Source organism: Apostichopus japonicus, chromosome 5 (genome assembly GCF_037975245.1).
Source record: "Apostichopus japonicus isolate 1M-3 chromosome 5, ASM3797524v1, whole genome shotgun sequence".
Lineage (NCBI taxonomy): Eukaryota > Metazoa > Echinodermata > Holothuroidea > Aspidochirotida > Stichopodidae > Apostichopus > Apostichopus japonicus.
The window spans coordinates 9933590-9952715 of record NC_092565.1 but is presented as its reverse complement, the minus strand read 5'-3'; the positions used below and the strand labels follow the sequence as shown (position 1 = coordinate 9952715).

The 19126-nt window shown below is 36.1% G+C and overlaps 2 protein-coding genes across 4 annotated transcripts in view; both read left to right on the top strand.

Annotated features, from left to right (window-relative positions):
• LOC139967592 (uncharacterized) overlaps positions 1–8609 on the top strand; it is a 63662-nt gene extending 55053 nt beyond the window's left edge. For 2 of the 3 annotated variants that reach the window (XM_071971554.1, XM_071971553.1), the window contains 3 exons: positions 1531–1580; positions 2620–2664; positions 3112–8609. In XM_071971554.1, the coding sequence (XP_071827655.1) occupies positions 1531–1580; positions 2620–2664; positions 3112–3182 (166 nt within the window). In that variant the 3' untranslated portion in view covers positions 3183–8609. The remainder of the gene's footprint in view (positions 1–1530; positions 1581–2619; positions 2665–3111) is intronic. The other variant, XR_011793049.1, reaches the window with a different exon arrangement.
• Positions 8610–11277: 2668 nt separating this feature from the next.
• LOC139967587 (uncharacterized protein C2orf42-like) lies at positions 11278–18899 on the top strand. The gene is made up of 8 exons (XM_071971544.1): positions 11278–11422; positions 13296–14043; positions 14258–14378; positions 16110–16229; positions 16823–17026; positions 17562–17770; positions 18182–18341; positions 18616–18899. Exons 2-8 carry the CDS (start codon positions 13318–13320, stop codon positions 18810–18812), a joined length of 1737 nt encoding a protein of 578 aa, XP_071827645.1. The 5' UTR covers positions 11278–11422; positions 13296–13317; the 3' UTR covers positions 18813–18899.
• Positions 18900–19126: the final 227 nt, after the last annotated feature.

The following is a 19126-nucleotide window of genomic DNA, read 5'->3' as shown; positions in this document are numbered from 1 at the left end:
GACAGTTTGATTGTAAACTGTACTGTTTGAAGAATTAGTTTCGAGGTATAAGCTGACAATTCCTCATAAGTACAAAACAAAACTAAATCAAAGTAAATTCTCATCTGATTAACATATTAGAGAAAGTGACATGTTAACTCACCCACTCCCACCCCCCCCCACCCCACCAAAAAAAATTAAAATATATCAAACTGAAAAGTACAGACATGGTTGTGTCAGATTGACTTTGCTTTGCTTCCATATGTCAAATCTTGTAGCACACACATATCACAGTGTACAGATTTGCTAACATTATTGCTGTTGAATAAAGCCTTTGATATGATTCCAAAAATAGTTTTTTGCCTTTTCCAATTTTTTTGGTTCAACTATTGATGCCGAGAATCAGTTTATTCATGCCTCAGGAGTATAATATACTGTAAATTAGAAAGAGGTATGTGAGCATCTCAATCATAGTGATTATTCATAGGTTTTCAGCCCTGATAATGCTAGGCACTAGGTTCATTATACTTCATCTGACTAGTTGTCCATTATCTTGCGTTATAAGTCACAGTTCTTAATGCTTCTTCATTAGCCTAAACTTTATCTGAGTCATCGGTCTTTGATTGTTTACTTTGCACTGTTATGGCTTAAGTGAAATTTCCCAATGGCAGAGGATGTTGCAGTGATCTGGGCGGTCAAGACAAAGTAATATGTAATTAATTAAGTTAACTAAGTTTATTAAAATCCAGTCTAAATACGTAACCATTTTCGTAATTGTTGACAAATTTGGGGGGGCGGGTGGTTGGAGGAAAATTCAACTAGATCATCTTCTCTCAACCTACAATATGCTTTGGAATATGCTTTGGGCGTAGCATTGTTTTGTATATTATCTAGTGTAAATCTGAAAAAGAGACGGACTATTCTTCAAATATTATGAGTTCTGAACCATGAAAATATTTCTTATAAGTAATATCACCTAATTATCACCACATTAAAGGATGGTCACTCCATGTTCCATCGCTACTAATCCAACAATAATCCCTGTTTTGTGGTGCTTAAATCCAAATCTGGTCAACAGCCCAGTGTCCTGGGTGGGTGTCATCTTTGGATTAGCTTTTTTTTATTTGCCAGGTCTGGGGCATCCCCCCCCCCCCCATCCCTGTTTCCCACTGCTCATGTCTGTAGTTTGCTTTCAGTGGTTCTGCCCTTATTTTCTTTCTCTTTTATTTTTTGACTTCCAATCAGTATATTTGCCAGGTATGCCCCTTCCCCTAATCACACTGCTTGTAGGTTCATATCTAGATAAAGAGTATATATTATGCATATAAATGATGGTAATTATTTCCCTTGAGGAACTCTCTCCCTAATTGTAGAGCTTGTTACAATCCCTCTAGACGCTTGCATAATAGACAACAATATATTTGTTGATTGTATTACAAAACAGTTTCAAGTGTACAAGGAGGTCTGCATTGTGGCCTTGTACCCTTATCTATGCAAACGACCTTATGAGAGCAGTCAATACCAAGCATTTCTGTTCCCATTAAACTGCAGGGCATCGAATTCTATAGACAACAGGAGAGTAGCAGTCAAACAAGACAAAGGTATTTCCTTTCTTGTTCGTTTGTTTGTTGATTCGTTGCTGTTATTTTGTATTTTTTGGGAATGTACACCATTTACTGAGAATAAGACTCCAGGTTTCTGTCAAATAGGAATTGCCAAGTTTGAAAAAAAGTATACTTTGCTGAAAAATAATGTCCAACACAATATAAATTCAATACAATACAATGCGATACAATACAATACAACAATACAAAACAATTTAAAGCAATACAATGCGATACAATACAATACAACAATACAAAACAATTTAAAGCAATATGATACAATACAATACAAAGCAATACAATACAATACAATGCGATACAATACAATACAAAACAATTTAAAGCAATACGATACAATACAAAGCAATAAAATACAATACAAAGCAATACAATACAATGCGATACAATACAATACAACAATACAAAACAATTTAAAGCAATACGATACAATACAATACAAAGCAATACAATACAATGCGATACAATACAATACAAAACAATTTAAAGCAATACAATACGATACAATACAAAACAATACAATACAAAGCAATACAATACAATACAAAGCAATACAATACAATGCGAAACAATACAATACAATAATACAAAACAAAACAATTTAAAGCAATACATGCAATGCAATTCGATATAGTGAAATTTATCACATATATGTCTATCTAATACCTGTGCAAATAAATGCCCTCATGGTACTTATGAACCAATAAATTCTCCCTTGCCATTTTCCCATCTGTCTTCCAGACATTAACAATTCATAGTAGATAACCAATCTTCAAGAGTCTGATCTGCAGGAATATTTTCTAGCCAAGAATATTTCATTATTTTCTGGGAATGTTTGCTTTGCTCTGCTCCGAGAGTTTGTCTGCTTGTGATCAGTCCTGCGTAGTCAAATTTTCATCCATTAAAAATTCAAATAAAGCAGAAGATTTGAAAGGTATGACAATTTTTCAGTTCAAAGTAGTTCTTGTTTGCATTTTTGTATTTTAAAAGTTATTGTTTTATATTTTGCACTTTTTAGGCAAAACAACAAAAAAGAGAAGGAAACAGAAGAGAAGGGAATCTGGTGAGTGTGGAGTGCTATTTCTAAGGTTGCCAACTGTCACAGATTGATTATGATATCACAGATATTTGACCTAGCCAATGCCTTTGTCACAGGTTTATGATCAATGTCACAAGCTTATTAAAAAAAGGCTCATTGAGAGTATAAAATGAAGAATAAAGCTTGCTTATCATCGCTCCCACATGTTTTTGGTTTCAATCCAAACCTGGTGAAAAAAACTATTAAACAAATTTTGAAATGATGAACAGTTTATAGTTGAGCCCAAACATTCCAAAGAAATGATTAATATCCATCCTCATCTTTACAGTATGGTGAATAATGCAGAATTTCTCAACCAACTTCCTGTGGAATAATTTTGAACTCCTTTGCTGGTCAATAGATTATTTTTTTATTAATTAAACAGCATAATTTTATTTTATTGAAAGATTTTGTTTTCTTTCCTTGTTTCAGATCCTTCAGTATCCAGAAGATTGGAATCCATTGATTCTACCTCCAACTCTACTTCTATGCTTCGGACCTGAAGTTAAGTCTTTCACCAGACATTTCTTGTAGAAATGACTAGTGACCACTGAGGAAACAGCTACCGTTAGTTTCTCATAGAAGCGACAGTCCAATCCCTGGACTGAAAATTCTGTTAGTTTGTTGTAGAAGTAACCATACTTCAATGTAGCTGATGGTAACCTCGGTGAGCAACAGAATCATGAGATTATTGTTGAAGTAACCAGAAATCCACTTATCTAACAGTACCCTCGATGAGGTAACAGGATCATGAGATTCTTGTAGAAGTAACCATAAATCCACTTATCTTACAGTACCCTCGATGAGGTAACAGGATCATGAGAATCTTTTTGAAGTAACCAGAAATCCACTTAGCTAACAGTACCCTCGATGAGGTAATATGATCCTGATATTCTTGTAGAAGTAACCATAAATCCACTTATCTAACAGAACCCTCGATGATGTAACAGGATCATGAGATTCTTGTAGAAGTAATCATAAATCCACTTATCTAACAGTACCCTCGATGAGGTAACAGGATCATGAGATTCTTGTAGAAGTAACCATAGATCCATTTAGCTAACAGTACCCTCGATGAGGTAACAGGATCATGAGATTCTTGTAGAATTAAAAGTAACCATAAATCCACTTATCTAACAGAACCCTCGATGATGTAACAGGATCATGAGATTCTTGTAGAAGTAACCATAGATCCAACAGTACCCTCGATGAGGTAATTGGATACTGATATTCTTGTAGAAGTAATCAGAAATCCACTTAGCTATGAGGTAACAGGATCATGAGATTCTTGTAGAAGTAACCATAAATCCACTTACCTAACAATACGCTCTAACAGGGATCATTGTTGATTGGTTTACTATTAAGGTAGTCAATGTGCAGTAGATCATTGGTGTTCTGTAGTGAAACAATCTGATTAATATTCTGCAGCAGTTTGGTCCTTGTGATTACAACATGCTGTAAATAAAGGGTGAGTAGCCAACAATTCCCTCAAATCGTTAATATCGTCAGTTAAAATGGCGTTTTAAGAATGCACTGTGGATGAATGTATGAGACTCCTAATGTCTTGTCCTTGAGAATTAGAAAAGAATTTGAAAATAATAATAATTATATGACTGGATAGTCTTCTCTAGGAGTAGCTTGAGTCATAGCTGTATCTCATACTAATATAAATCAAGCCCTCATTGTCCATGCTACTGCACGACCTTGAATTATTGTACAATTTCTACGCTAACTGACTTTCATATACATTAAATGCATCACCCGCAATGACATCTTCATCAATGGTCGGTGAGAAGAATAAATAGACCATTCATTTCTCGTGCAATGTAATTAGTGCTGTTTAATTCTGATGTAAATTTAATACACACATCATAGGGAGAAAGCTCTGGAAGAATACAACTAATGTAGGTCATCTTCACCTCTTTGTTGAGTAGAGATATTGAGTAACTTGTCATCATTAAAGGGAGTGAAGTCTCGCGCACAAAGAAACGTCTGATGCTGGTAATCTGACCTAGTTTCGAATGAGGTGTAACAGAATGGTTAGACACCACCGTCGAACCCAGAAAATACACACACAGCTTGCTACCGTCGGTAATTAGACACTAGTGTACAGTCAATACATTCAGCTACGAGTCTTCAATGCCTTTAAGCTACGGCACACTGTCCACCAAACTACTGTATGATCTCATATTGATCTTAAGTGTGATAATCAAGCGGCTCAGAACTTGACTAGTGGCCGAGACTGCTAATAGGGGGACATAGTTATATATATATATAGGGATATATATATATGTTGTATAGTATTAGAAATATATGGGATCATCATTATCTCTCAGTGGGTCTCTGTGAAAATGCCGGAGAGCCCGGTTATATTTATTATTTATTGTGTGAGATAGCCCTTTAAAATCATGTTATGTACCTGCTGTACAACCTTCTATTATATTGAAAGTTTCTGCATTAGAAAGTCTTTGAATGGTTTCATCAATTGTAGAGCTGGACAGCTTGGCTCTAGGCTTTAAACTAGTATAAGGATCTTGAGTCCTGAGGTATTCACTGGTTTCAATTCCAGTCCAGACATCAATTTCTCTGCTCGCTCAAAATTTCACTAAGAATTCCCCGTCAGTTAAATTCTGTTTATGAACTGCTAACAATACTCGCATATCAGACTGCCATACACCAACTCAATTTCATATAACATTTTGCCTCTAATTTCAGATAATCTTACATCCGGAGCAAATGTTTATATTAGAACAAACAAGCCTTTGTCTGATCCAGCAGATTGAATAGTTAATTTGGTTTTTATCCCCCGGCTCAATGAGGAAGAAAATTTCATGAAAGGTTTTAAGAATGGTTGACATAAACAGTTCCTGCTCAGTATAAGAGATGTGAAGATTATAAAACAACAACTTGATTGACTTGGTTAAGATATTGGAATTGTTCAAGAAAACATTGAGGGCTTTTACGTTTGTAGTCTGCACCAATGTCCTCTCATACTATAGTATGATGTAATGACCAATAAACCGAAAGACTCATGATTCATTAGAGTGTCTGGTATAAGTATTATGCCAAGTCATGGCATTAGTCAATAGATCAGGGGTGGGCAACCTTTTTGACCGAATGGGCCAGATATTAGGAGTGAAAAATTGACTGTGCCGCACCTAACCAACGACCTGCTGTTGATTTCAAACCTTTGATTCCGAGGACTATCAAGCAGTAGGTGTGTGTACTTAATCTGTATTCACAAAAACATAATATCAATACAGTACAGTTGATAATTAATGGGGATAATAGGCCTACCTGACGGCATCATTAGTTAGTGCCGATACATTCTAAGCAGCTAGCTTTTTTTTGTGATGATTTAAAGTAGATTGGTTTTTTCTTTTTCTTGAGACATCTCACAGGCCGCAAGAAAATCACTGGTGGGCGGCATGTGGCCCGCAGGCCGTAGGTTGCCCACCCCAGCAATAGATGTATAGTGGAGTAAACAAGTTTTCAAAGTTCTTCCCTATTGAGAGATAATATAGTGACTCAAGTCAGTGACTTGAAGCAAGTCTGGAAAATAACTCAACACTTTAACACAACTCTGCATGGTATGAGAATTACTGGCAAATGTCAAATAGGAATCCAACTTAAAAATGTAAAGATAATTTTAAAAAGTTAAAGGGGAAGTGGTGGACAGGACACTTTTAGGACATTGTCAATTTTAATCATAGCTAGAGAGTTAAAATTTAACTCATCATCTCTCTTGGTATTTTTCACCCTTTACAATGGATATTCTCACGTCTCAAAATTGATTTTGATTATTGCTAAACTCAACACGACTAGAGTGAAGGCTGCAGCTAGGCCTCTTTGATGGATCTCTTAACAGATGTGCAATAAACTTGTATTAGACAGCTGAAAAAATTGTATTCACACATGTAGAAAGAAGGAATTGTTTTTATGGGAAAGCAGAAATTGTTTAATTAGAATAAGATACATTTGATGTATATACTTTGTTTTGTAAAGTACTAGCTACATTAATATTAGAACATTCAATTTTGATAGAAAAACAATTCCAGAATAAAAAAATAAAAAATAAAACTGTAGGATGTAACAAGAAAAACATTCTTACAGGACCATGTGTCAAACAGATAGATGAATATGTTTAATTATGTACTAATTATTATTTATTGAGAAAATGTTTTAAATAATGCTTTTCTTAAATTAAGAAGTATTTCCAATATGACAATTTATGATAAATAACCTGTTATAAAACTTTTCATGTCTTTCATGTATCCTTTAATAGACCATTCCCATTATGTGCAATGAATATTCATATAAATGTATCACCTTGCATAAATTACTGTGGTACTTATATTTATAAGTACTGAGTCAAACAAATATTACTATTACTGAGTATTAACATTACTCTTGTAGACTTTATTGATAAACAATATATAGACATATCAATACATATATATATATAAAATATAATATATAATTATATATAACAATATATATATAACAATATATATATATATATGTGTGTGTGTGTGTGTGTGTGTACATACATATTTATTTTGATGCCTATGGTCCAACTTGACACCTCTTGTGTAAAAGGTTTAAGTTTCATTGACAAAACTGAATACAATTAAGTGTAATAAATCCATATGGCTCATTTTGGGGTAAAATATTAACAGTTTTATATCCAACAACTTCAATGTTGAAACAAGTAATTCTCAAGTAGACAATAATTGGTGTTTTTTTTGTATTTATTCCTTTTCTTTTCTGTGTCTGGTTTTTTAAGTTGTTGTGAGATGACATTATTTTAAAATTATGGTGAAGGATGGTCTTTTTAGCTCTTTCGTCTACTAGTAGTGAAATCACTTCAAAATTCAAGTACAGTAAAACCTTGATTATCCAGATCTCTAAAAAATACCTACCTGAATTATCTGCACTCTTCAAATGTTGTATTGTTATCGACTTCAGTATTTTGATCAAAAACAGTTACAGCAGTAATGTGATACAAACAGATCAAAGAGTTAATAATTAAATATGGTTGAAACACAATACCATTTTGCACAGAAGCAGCCAGTGGGATTAAAATAAATATTTTGAATTCATTACATTCCTGTGGGAACTTCTATGGCTCTCCTTGTAGTTGAGACTGAAATTGCTGAAAGGAAAACAATTAAATTTAAATGTCAAGGACAATCAAAAAGGAAATGCATGCACAAATGTTTGCTCTGATGAAACAGTGTTGCAATGATGGACAGTTGCTTGGCATATGAAATAAAACATAAAATATGTTTACTGCCACTGACCATTGTAGTAAACATGTCACCAATATTCAATCACAATTTTTTTTAGTTTGTCAGTACCAACTGTCTCTGGCTACCTCCATGATTCTGGTGTCTGAATTAACTTGAGATACCACATTGCCGTGGATAAATAACCAATTTAATCTTAGTGTTTGAATTTTTTGAGGGCTCACTATTTTCTTTTTTTCTATTGGATTGGAACTGAGTAGCAGTACTGTATATACCATTGGTTAATAATTTTGTATGGTTTTTATCAAATTCCTTTGTACCTGGCATTATCTTGATGGGCTGGAGGTGGGTTGGTGAGATGTTGACGACCCACTTGGCATTATCTTGGTTGGCTGAAGGTGGGTTTGGTGGGATGTTGAAAGGTTGGAGTATACTGCTGCCCTGCTAATTTGGCTGTTTGTTTAGTCAAGTTTGATATTCCATGTTTTATTTTCAGTATATTTGTGATTTTTTCTTTACTCAATCTGTTATTGGAAAAAACACCTTGCCCTGTCTTGAATGTTTACTGTGCAATTCTTAACATTTCATCTAAAATACTATTTTGGTATAGAAAATGTTGATACATGTGCAATAAAGATTTTTTTTTTTTGGAAGAAAGAAAAAGTTCCCCTGGCACTCAAATTATTTTTGTTGTTTTGTCTATGAATGTTCTAGTTTTATATTGCAAATTTAACAAAACTATGAAAAGACAGTGTTTGGAAAAATCAATTGAAACAAAGAAAATACAACAGAAGAAATGATAATTATTTATCCAAACGATTTATGTCATATACAATTGAAGTACCAGGTGAACTCCCCCCCCCTGCATATTCAACCCTGCCCCTCACATAAAATAAAAGTATTTATTAGCACAATTATCTTGCTTGTAGACCTAATTCTATACCTAATGTATGAGGGTGGGGGAGGGAGGATCCAAGACGTCCCCATGGCCACCTCCCTCCCTTTTATAAATCCTGGATCTACTTCTGAGTACTTAACTATCTTTACAGCAAGTATTACTTTTATGTTGCATATCAGAGTCTGTTTCAGCATCGTCGACCACTGAAAGGGGGAGGCGATGGTTGTTCCTTTTACCCTACAAAATTATATTTGTCCCGACGAGAGTCAAAATTCCCAACAGGGCTAGCAAGCGTCATGGACGCTAAAACCATAGTATAAACAGTTGAACATTCAGGTGATCCATTTTCACCAACATAATCGGTCGAGTTTTCATGATATTAGCAATTACAAATTTAGGAACAAAGTGTTGAAATGTTGAGATTAAACGTCGAAATTGCGAGATAAAATATTGCCCAATATGCACATTTCTTTACATACACACTATCAATGGTCCCGATCAGTTCCGATAAATCTTAGGCCTGCAGACATAAAACTTAATCAATCGAACACAGTAAAGACATGGTTAAGTTGATCTATCAACTGGAGTTAGAAATATTGACTAGTCTATCCAAAATGATGAAATGAATCGCAAATATGTTATAAAAAGCCTCCTTACATCATTATCGATCATTGATGATGAAATAATCATTATTATCATAATAGTATCATCACTGTACACGTGCTCCGACATTAATATTTTTTCCGACGAACACGAAGGTCATGAATCCAGTAACCGACAGTCTGGTTCATCGCTCTGATAAAATTTGACATGGTTCCAACACGTATATATAAGTCCTCGGATATTCTGACACTAACCGCAAGATTTGGCCTAAAACGGTCGCTCATGCATGGCGACATGACAAAAGCATTTCTGGGGCAGCTACATCGCCCCGCCCCTGCCTCATCCCTCGCCCCTGCCTCATCCCTCGCCCCTGCCTCTAATAGTCACGCCCCTGGCCAAGATGGACATTCTGTACGTTGTTGTTGGGATGGGTTAATTGTGATGTATACGGTGTCACTGAACTTTTTTTTTCGATTTCATGATAAGAACATTTCTTCATTGAAAGCAATAAATCAGATTTTTGACGAATTTCAAAAATTAAGTGTAACTCTCTTTACCGTTTGCATGGTTAGTAGGCCTTCATCTTAATTAACAACATTTTCTTGAAGTTTTATGGGCGTTTAGGTAAATTTGTGTAGGTACCAAAATATGCAAATTGATCACATATAAGTGGATATTTAAAGAAACAAATATTCCAGACTGTTCGTTGAAACTTAATCCCATCTCAATATATATAGCTTGTCCCAAACTTGACATGTGGTTGTTTGGACGAAGCAACCCAATTTGAGCTGGTTTGATTCTTCAACTCTAGAGTGGGTTACAGTGGGTGGTCTGTGGTGTCATAATGGTAATTATGTTCTTCAAAAGCTTTCATAACTTCCTATCATACTCTTATTGTTGATATGTCTTTTTTGAAATCTGATACATTTAAAATGTTTGCGTACCTTCCAAGGTTCTCTGTAACTAGAATTTCATCCAAATGCACCTTTCTCGTAGAAATGTCATTTCCCTCTGTGAATAAGCGAGTTAAATATTATGTAGAAAAGTAAAAGCTATTTCTCCTGAATTACAGTAATGACATCATTCACTCTGCTGTACGTTGCCAGATGCTTTCACAAAAAGAAAAAAACAACAACAATAGTTCACCATACAAAATGATATGAGGATATGATTTCGAACTAACGATTGAAGAAATGCAAACATTGTTATGAAGCAATCAAAATTTTGTATGAGAGGTTAACTTATGGTCATCAGATCTTCGAAGCCCACTCTGTGTGTGGATGAGGGGTGGGGTGGTAACGTAATAAAAGTTGTGCTAATAACTACTTTAGATTTTTTTTTGTGAGATTGAAAAACGGGGGGAGCGGGGTATGGTGGGGGTGGAGACTTAATGCCATTTGCGTGAAAGTATTATGAATATTTTTCGTATTCTCTTTGATGCCCCGAAAGAAGATGAATTCTCGATTATAACATAATAAATATGTACCATCATGGTAAGTTCATGGCACAATTACGACTTATAAATCAAGTACAAAAATCGGTGTTACAATATCCAAACAATAATATCCAATAATCTGCAGCATTAGAGAACCTGAACACAAAAGTACGTCACGTGACGAAGTTTCGACATCTATGACGCAAACTGATTATGATCCTTATGGTTTTAAATTGGTCAACAATTCTGCCCTCGGGTCCTTGCGGACATATAAAACTATAATATGTTTGTTTACATTCTCGCACACGTGCGATTGTTTTGATCTAGCCCGCCACCACTTTTCTTCTTGTTAATAATCCAATGGAAATTTACGTCAGTAAATGCAGCATCGTCATGAACGCATCTCACCAATCAGAAACGTTGTTCTTGGGCGCTACCTTGCTGAGCTGACTAACGATAGAGTGAGGAAAATACTTGCTGGAATTATGACAAAAGCTAGAGTTCAACAACGCCAGGTCCATTTAGTTTTCCAATGTTATCAAATATTGTGTTGAATTGGTACGTTGTTACGTATTTTGAACATGTTTTAAAGGATTAAGGCTAAAGTAAGAAATTGTGTTCACTAACGATTGTGGCTGAGTAACATAGACCTTGGCTAGTGTTCCTAGGCCTTTGATTAGGCCTAGTACTACCCCTTACTCCCCCTTAGAATTACTCTTTCTCTTAGTCTCACACGTCATAGAGCAAGTCTAATTTAGTGTTAAAGTGGCTGGCCCATAACCCTTTCAAGGTTTCAGTAACAAAACGCAACCAGGGGCAGGCATAACTTCCTTATGCTACCTGCTAGGCTAGCTGGCCTAATTTAACCTAGGCCTAGCATAGGTTATGTTAATTTCTGCTAGCGAATCGTAGCAGGCTAGACTAGGTAGGCCTAGGCTAGGTCATATGCCTACTTAAGTTAATGCAAACGTACAATAACGCGAACCGTCAATTTTCCTTTTTGGGCAAAATAATCGTGCATGAGAAATATTCTTAAGCCTATCCTTACCAACAATATATATTACATAAACTCCATACAAAGAAAAACACAGCTGGATAAAAGTCAGATTTATTGAGATGATGAACTGCAAAAGCTGCTGACTGATTGTTAAAACGCCTAAAACAATTTGCAAAAATGTCAATGTCCCGTGCAAACCAAGAAACCATTCAACTCTTACATGTGCTTGAAATGATGCATGACTCAACAAATCCAACATCTGGTGAACTATTTCTCCAATGGTTGAATGAAAACAGCCTAAGTCAAACAACATGCATGAAAAAAGGTGTTTTTCATGGCCTGTTATTATGACTATCAAGTAATATGATTAAAAGTACATAATCTGACTTGACAGAAGTTTAAACAATTGGGACAATTTTTTAACTATTCACACTAGGCCTACTTCAAGTCAACTTTGGTTTGTAAATGCCTATCTTGCTACTGGAGCCTAAATTGGTGCTATATACACTAAGGCGATAGGTCTACGCTTTGTTAAGCTGAAGGCATGCCATAGTGCTAATCACACTTGCAATTGTCATGACTGATATTCTTAGTTGAACTGGGCTAGGCTACACGCTTTTGGTAGCTTAAGCTAAGCTGTCAACTGGGACTTTATATGCTAAGGTAGGCCTATGCTACATCAGTGGTATCCATTTTAAGTTACCCTGTCATTGTGAATTAGACAGAAAACACACCTCATTGGAACAAATCAAGAAACAAGATTATTTCAATAAAATCCAATGATATTAAAGAAAGAAATTGGTCGACAGGTCATGACAAGCAGTGATGTCAGACCCAGGCATGCACTACAGTCCCTTATTTCAAAACCTTGTACTGGGCTATTCAGGAATCATACTTGGTTATGTGAAGGACTCAGAGAGTCAGGGCTAGGGGAATTCTGAACAAGAATAACACAATCCAGCATTAATTAGGCTATTTAGGGGTAATATTATAAGTTACTTTGCCTGAATTAATATAATATGTTAAATCTTCACATCTGTTATGGTGGTTATTTCCACTTGCCTTTGAAAGTTACAAGCAAAGCAATTGGTCACCAATACATTTCCATTTTCATTATCCATCTTGCCTCACAATATCAGCTATTTTGGCAGAGATTATGCTAGGAAAAGATCCGCATTTGTTATAGATATCCATGCCGTATGTATCTAATTAATATTGTATTCTACTTAATGTTGACAGAGAATTCCATTTAAAAATTTGAAATTGATCCCGACCGTCTTAGTCGCATGATTGCTTTTGATTTTTATTGTTAAATAAATGTGTGGAAGTTTTGCCGTTCAAAGGTACGATTGTTCAAGGAAGCTATATAAACTAGTTCTACAGTGATATTAAATAATAATTTTTAAATGTTGTGTCCTTCTTTACTCCCGACAGAAACAGAATCCAGAACAATAAAATGATGAAAGCACTGGATCCCCAGAAGGAGATGTTTAAAGGTCTGGGTAAGGCCACCATGCGTGGTGTGAGAAAATGTCCCAGTTGTGGCACGTTAAATGGCATCCGTAGCCTTGGCTGTAAGAATAAATCTTGCAACATGGTCTTCCGAGGACACGGGCGTAAACCGGGTCACAGCGCTGATGCCGTGGAGATTATCACAGGTTCTACAGCGCAAGTATTTTCAGTTCGTCTCCGGGATAGAGGGCCAGACTATCGTGGCTTTGTGGAGTTTCCAATGCACAATGCTCTATTGAATGCTGACCTGAGGGGAAGCCAGAGCATGCAAGTGGAACCTAATCTCATCGTTCAGGTAGCCCAGTGTCATGTGGAAGCTTGTCAGAAGCATGTTGAACTGCCTGTCACGGACGACAACGCTTGCCCACACATTCAACATGCTCTGAAGTGTGAGAACAAGGCTTCGCCCCTGACATTGAAAAATTCTGTTTTAAACTCTTTGCCGATATCTAATGAAATGAAGCAAGCTATATGGATGTTAGCAACAGAGACTACAGGACCTCTGGTACAGAGGGTTTCTAAAAATGTGATGGTTGTGAAATGTAAAGGCCAGTCAAAGCATAAACTGGGCTTCCTCCACCTAACTTTTCCAGAGGGCAGGAAACGGAAAGACGGGGTCACGCAAGGCAAGTTTCAGTGTGCTTGCAGGACCTTCAGAAGTACAGGAAAGGTACAATAAGACTGTAATATAAATGCATATTCATCGAAAACAAAACGTGGCTGCATATTAAAAAAAAGCATAATTGTTAGTACTTATTCATTAAGTTCCATAGCATATCACTGGCTTCTTGTTTTCATCGTTAGCCTCATTTCACTGAGACGAGAAGCTATTTAACCAATTTCAGTATGTTCTAACATATCTCATTGTCCATTTCTACCTTCAGCTGGGGATCGCCGAAGACCAGAAAAAGCGTTGCGTTCACTATTACGCCTGCATTTGTGCATTTGTCAGCGATGGTGCACTATCCAAGGAGTTTGAACAGTTCATCAATTTGGAACCGATAGGTAAACACAACAAAGCCAGAATTTAATGAAGAAAAGTTGTCAGTTTTGAGTTGGGCAGGTTTTTCTTTTTTCTTCTTTTTATTGAAACGTCTAGATGACACCACAACCAGTATTGTATGTAATCTAATCAATAGTGTAATGTCACCAATACTGTCTGTATTTTATATTCTCTGAGTACATTAATTGGGGAAGATGGCCTGCATGTTATTTGTACCCATATAGGTGAAGAACCTGTAAAATGGTGATGATGTCTCAGTTTTGACCAGATAAAATATTTTATATAATTTGTGGTTTAGGCAACAGGGTCAATTAAAAACTTCAAGATTTCTTACAGCTCCGATGGTAGTTCTTATAATGGTATGGACTTTAGTGAAACTTTTCCATTCCTATAGACTGTCCAAACCCTGAAAGTTGAGCTCTTAAATAAACCTATTTCACATAAAAGTGAAAGTTTCCATATATTGTGGGACAGGATGTCCCTATGAGAATAATCTCAAGCTTATCTAAAAGAGTCACTTCTTGATATGCATGGCTTAAACCTAACCCTAGTATAACCAGTTGTTATTGGCTATAACCATCCTGTGTTCATGATTACTCCAAATCAGTACTTTGCTAAACATAATTAGCAGCACGATTTTGAATTGATTATCCATGAATTTAAAGACAGCTTTCAAAGTGACTAATTCCTACAACTGCTATCTTTGGTAGCTCAGACATGTCATGAGTACAGTATTTTTTTTCCCCAATCTATGTCCATTGGTTTCATTATATGAGTAGACTTCACCAGTTAAGTATTCTTAGTTTCCTGGGCAACTCATGGAGTAATTTTCCAATCAGGGAATGAGACTTAATATCTGAACGCAGAAAGCTCCATTAGATTTAAATCTTTAAACTGTTAATTCGCATGAGAAAACATAACCGCATGAGAAATCGTAACCGCATTGAATATCTTGAACAACATCCAAATTGTAGAAAACACAACTACCCTCTGGAGGGGTACTTCATTTTCCTTCTTTTGAGCTCACAGGAAACTTAAAGTGGTATTTAACAAGGGTGTTTGGCTTTGCAGATAAAGGAAGAATTTAGAAAGTAAACATGACGACCAAGTTGTACAACATCATTTATGCTCCACTGAATTGAACATAATTTGAGCTAGCACCAAGGTCCGTTTTGTAAAGTTGGTAATTGTGAACCAGAGTTATTGTTAAATACTTCTAAAACCTTGGATGGTTGTCATCTGCAGACCAATTACAGTAAAAAAGTCTTTCAATGGTGAACAATGAAGGGAAAATGACCAAAAAGCTGATTTCTAAAAGTGGCAAATATATTGTTGTATCATTGTTCGTGACTCTCAGAAAACATTTCAACATTCATTTTGATTGTTTGCACCATCTACTGACTGACTGAGATGCTAAGAAAAAGAAGAAAAAAATAATGGAAAAAAAAGAAGAGAAACACTAATTCCCTCAAGTATATGGTAACTGTCCATTAATAAACATGTTAAATTAAGGTCCTGCATAATTAATACAACTATTCACTAATTCCCTCAAGTGTATGGTAACTGTCCATTAATAAACATGTAAATTGAGGTCCTGAATAATTAGTACAACTATTCACTAATTCCCTCAAGTGTATGGTAACTGTCCATTAATAAACCTGTTTATTGAGGTCCTGAATAATTAATACACCTATTCATAACTTATTATAATGTTTATTTGCTTTATTGAACAGAAATTCCAGTACAAATCACACTAAATCTAGATGGTGAACTAATACACACCTTACCCTCAGAAGATGAAGTTACAGCATCCAGTTCAATTGGAAGGAAAAGAAGAAAAGATGACTCTTTGGGTGAGTCACCATGTACTACAGAGATGAAGTCCCAGTGACCATTTACCTTCAAGCTGCTAACATTCCTTTACAGGGACAGTGACGTTAAATAATGTACATGGCAGAGAACGTAAAAGCATAATCACCAGTCCAACCTTTTAAGTTTGTACCCTCTCACATACCTAAGGTGGTGGTCCTTGGCCTATGTCCCAGGATTGACTCACATTTTTTTTTCCCACTTGAACTAAGATACAACAACACAAAAAATTCTGCCTAAAGTCAAAGGATTAGTGATAAGTGAATCTGGTGGGGAATGGGATATGGTCAGGCATTTGTTATTTGCTCTCTTTCTTCATAAGATCAGACAATTAAAAGTTATTTCTGTGTTACACATGATAAATTTATTAATAACTAACTCATTGGGTGAGTTTCTTGTCTGCACAGAGCTATATTTTTTTCATCCAAAAAGTTTCTCACTCATTGTGAGGTAAGGAGGAGATAACTGCACTTAACAGTCAATTTATTCGAATGGCACTCTATTGGTGCTGAAAAGTTATACATAATGAAATTAATTTTTCCGATAAATCACTTAAAACTAAATTGTCATTTTGCAGCCCAAGCAAGTAGTGCCTTGTTAACTCTCCAGGAGGGTGGTACATCACCAGGCAAGAAGACCACGGTGAAGCGGCATGCGGTTGTGAGTTCCATTCCGAATCCAAAGGCCGAATTAGACGAGACACAACCGACCATTACCTTCAAAGATTGGCTCTGTAGTGTAACCGAGAAGATTAACCAAACCATGCACTTCCAGTTTAATGGTCAGTTTGAAATCTCAGGAGATCGAGTTTGATAGTCAGTTTTAAAAAGCATTGAGTTTATTGCAGTACTCCGTTGGGGGGGGGGGGGGGGGATCTGTCTCAAAAGTGCACCTTTCCATTAATTAGAATTGCCACTTTTTGTCATGAAAGTATCCTTTTACCTCTTTTTGTAATGGAAAAGTGCCCATTTCTTGAAGAATTACAAAGAAAGCAAAAGAATTGTAATTTTGTAGTAAGAAATTTTATATACAGCAATTTGTGATACAGAATGCACATAGGGTCCATTCTGCTGGGATGCTTTGTGTTGTTTTATTTATATTATCCTCTGAACTAAAATTGCATGTTCACCTGCCCAGTGCAGTGTGTGCCTTCCCCCCCCCCCCCCCCCCCTCACCCAACCTCTTCTACAGCCTCTGTAAAGATGTTAAGGTTCCAGAATATCCCTACGTACTGATATGGGTAAGGAAGCAAACCATTCCTTCTGTTGTGTGCTTTTAGTAATGGATACTGTTTTATACTTTGCTGTGTCGTACAGGTAGTCCCGAGACACTTGTATTCCATGTACCAGAAGTCTTCTTTGAGTGCCTCCAACAGAGAATCTCGTCGGGGTTCCGTAAGAAGAGGCTCCCTAATTCGACTACAGCTTTCATTAGAAAAGATGCTCTTCCACTGGGTACATTCACCAAGTACACCTGGCACCTGACCAACATCCAACAAGTGCAGAGAATATTTGACACACCTGAGGTGAGTGAGGAGAACTATCTTCTGGACTCCTGGGGTTGGGGGGGGGGGACTGAAGTTTAATCATCTGCTGAAGAAGTTGCATGCACAGGACTTCAAAGTTTGGGGGTGATCCAAATTTCCTAGATTTCAAGCATTTGAAAATTTCAAATGTTCAAAATTAATTCATAATCACCCATTGTGGATTTTGTGTCTGGGTGTAGTAATAGTAATTAAGTAATACAATCGCAAAATACTATAATTTAAAATAAAAACCTATGGTATTAATGGTATCATGGTTTCAAACTTGAAAATAGCAAAGTAGAAAATGTTGTGAATTATAATACATTTTGTAGCCAACAAATTTCTCCCTTTTGATTCTCCATGGACTACTCTGCTTTGGTTGAAACAAATCAACTTTTCTTCCCTGGAAAGGTTCCCCTAGAAGTGCAGAAACTATTTGTGGAGAACAAAGATGGATCGTACACCCACCAAGAATCTAAGAGAGAGGAATTGGAGTCGTACGCTGAGACCTATCGGAAGCTAGGTCAGAAACCCATTAAACCATTTGAACTGAAGACATTCCTCAAAGTTGGTGAGATCCTTGATACCAGTTATGTAGATTTAGACAGACCATAATAGCAGATAATTTGATATCTAGAGAAAGATTTGACACAACATTCCTAGATTAGGTTTTGTTGCATTTACTTTTCCTTATTTTATTATTATTATTATTACTTTTTTATTGTTGTTATTTATTTCTTTATTTGTATATTTTTAATTAATTATTTATTATTATAATTTTGTTATTGTAATTTTTTATGTTTTGCAGTACATTCTACATCTTTCCTGATTTTCATCTTTCTTAGGTACTCTTCCCGGAGAAACTAAACAGGATTCGACCCCATTCATTATTGAATGGATTCCCGACATCTTACCCAAAATGCACATCGGAGAACTGAGAATAAGATTTGAGTACGGCCACGTCAAAAATGGCAAGAGAGTACACGCGCCTACGTCTGCCAGTCAAACTCCACCAAATTTAACGACAGCAGCAACTTCGTAGCCAGCACCAACTACCTGTGGCGGATCTTTAGTACGGTGGTCCTGAAGGGTCAGACAAGTTGTAGACTGTCTTAACTGTGTTAGGATAACATGACAACACATCAAAACAAAATTTGTTGAGTCTTCATGTTACACTAATGTGATATTTGGACAAAAATAGTCAAAACTTGTTGCGTTGCTGTGTTAGACATTACTGGACAATACGTCCAATATTTGATGACTTGACTAGTCAAACCCCACCGACTTAAATGAAAGCAGTAACTTCCTAGTCAGCACCAGCTACCTGTGGTGGACTTTTAGTACAGTAGTCTTGAA

Coding starts and splice junctions, on each gene's coding strand:
- LOC139967587 (XM_071971544.1), top strand. CDS start 13,318: ATGATGAAAGCACTGGATCCCCAGAAGGAGATGTTTAAAGGTCTGGGT. Junction 14,044..14,257: donor CCTTCAGAAGTACAGGAAAG/GTACAATAAGAC, acceptor TTCTACCTTCAG/CTGGGGATCGCCGAAGACCA. Junction 17,027..17,561: donor CATGCACTTCCAGTTTAATG/GTCAGTTTGAAA, acceptor TGTGTCGTACAG/GTAGTCCCGAGACACTTGTA.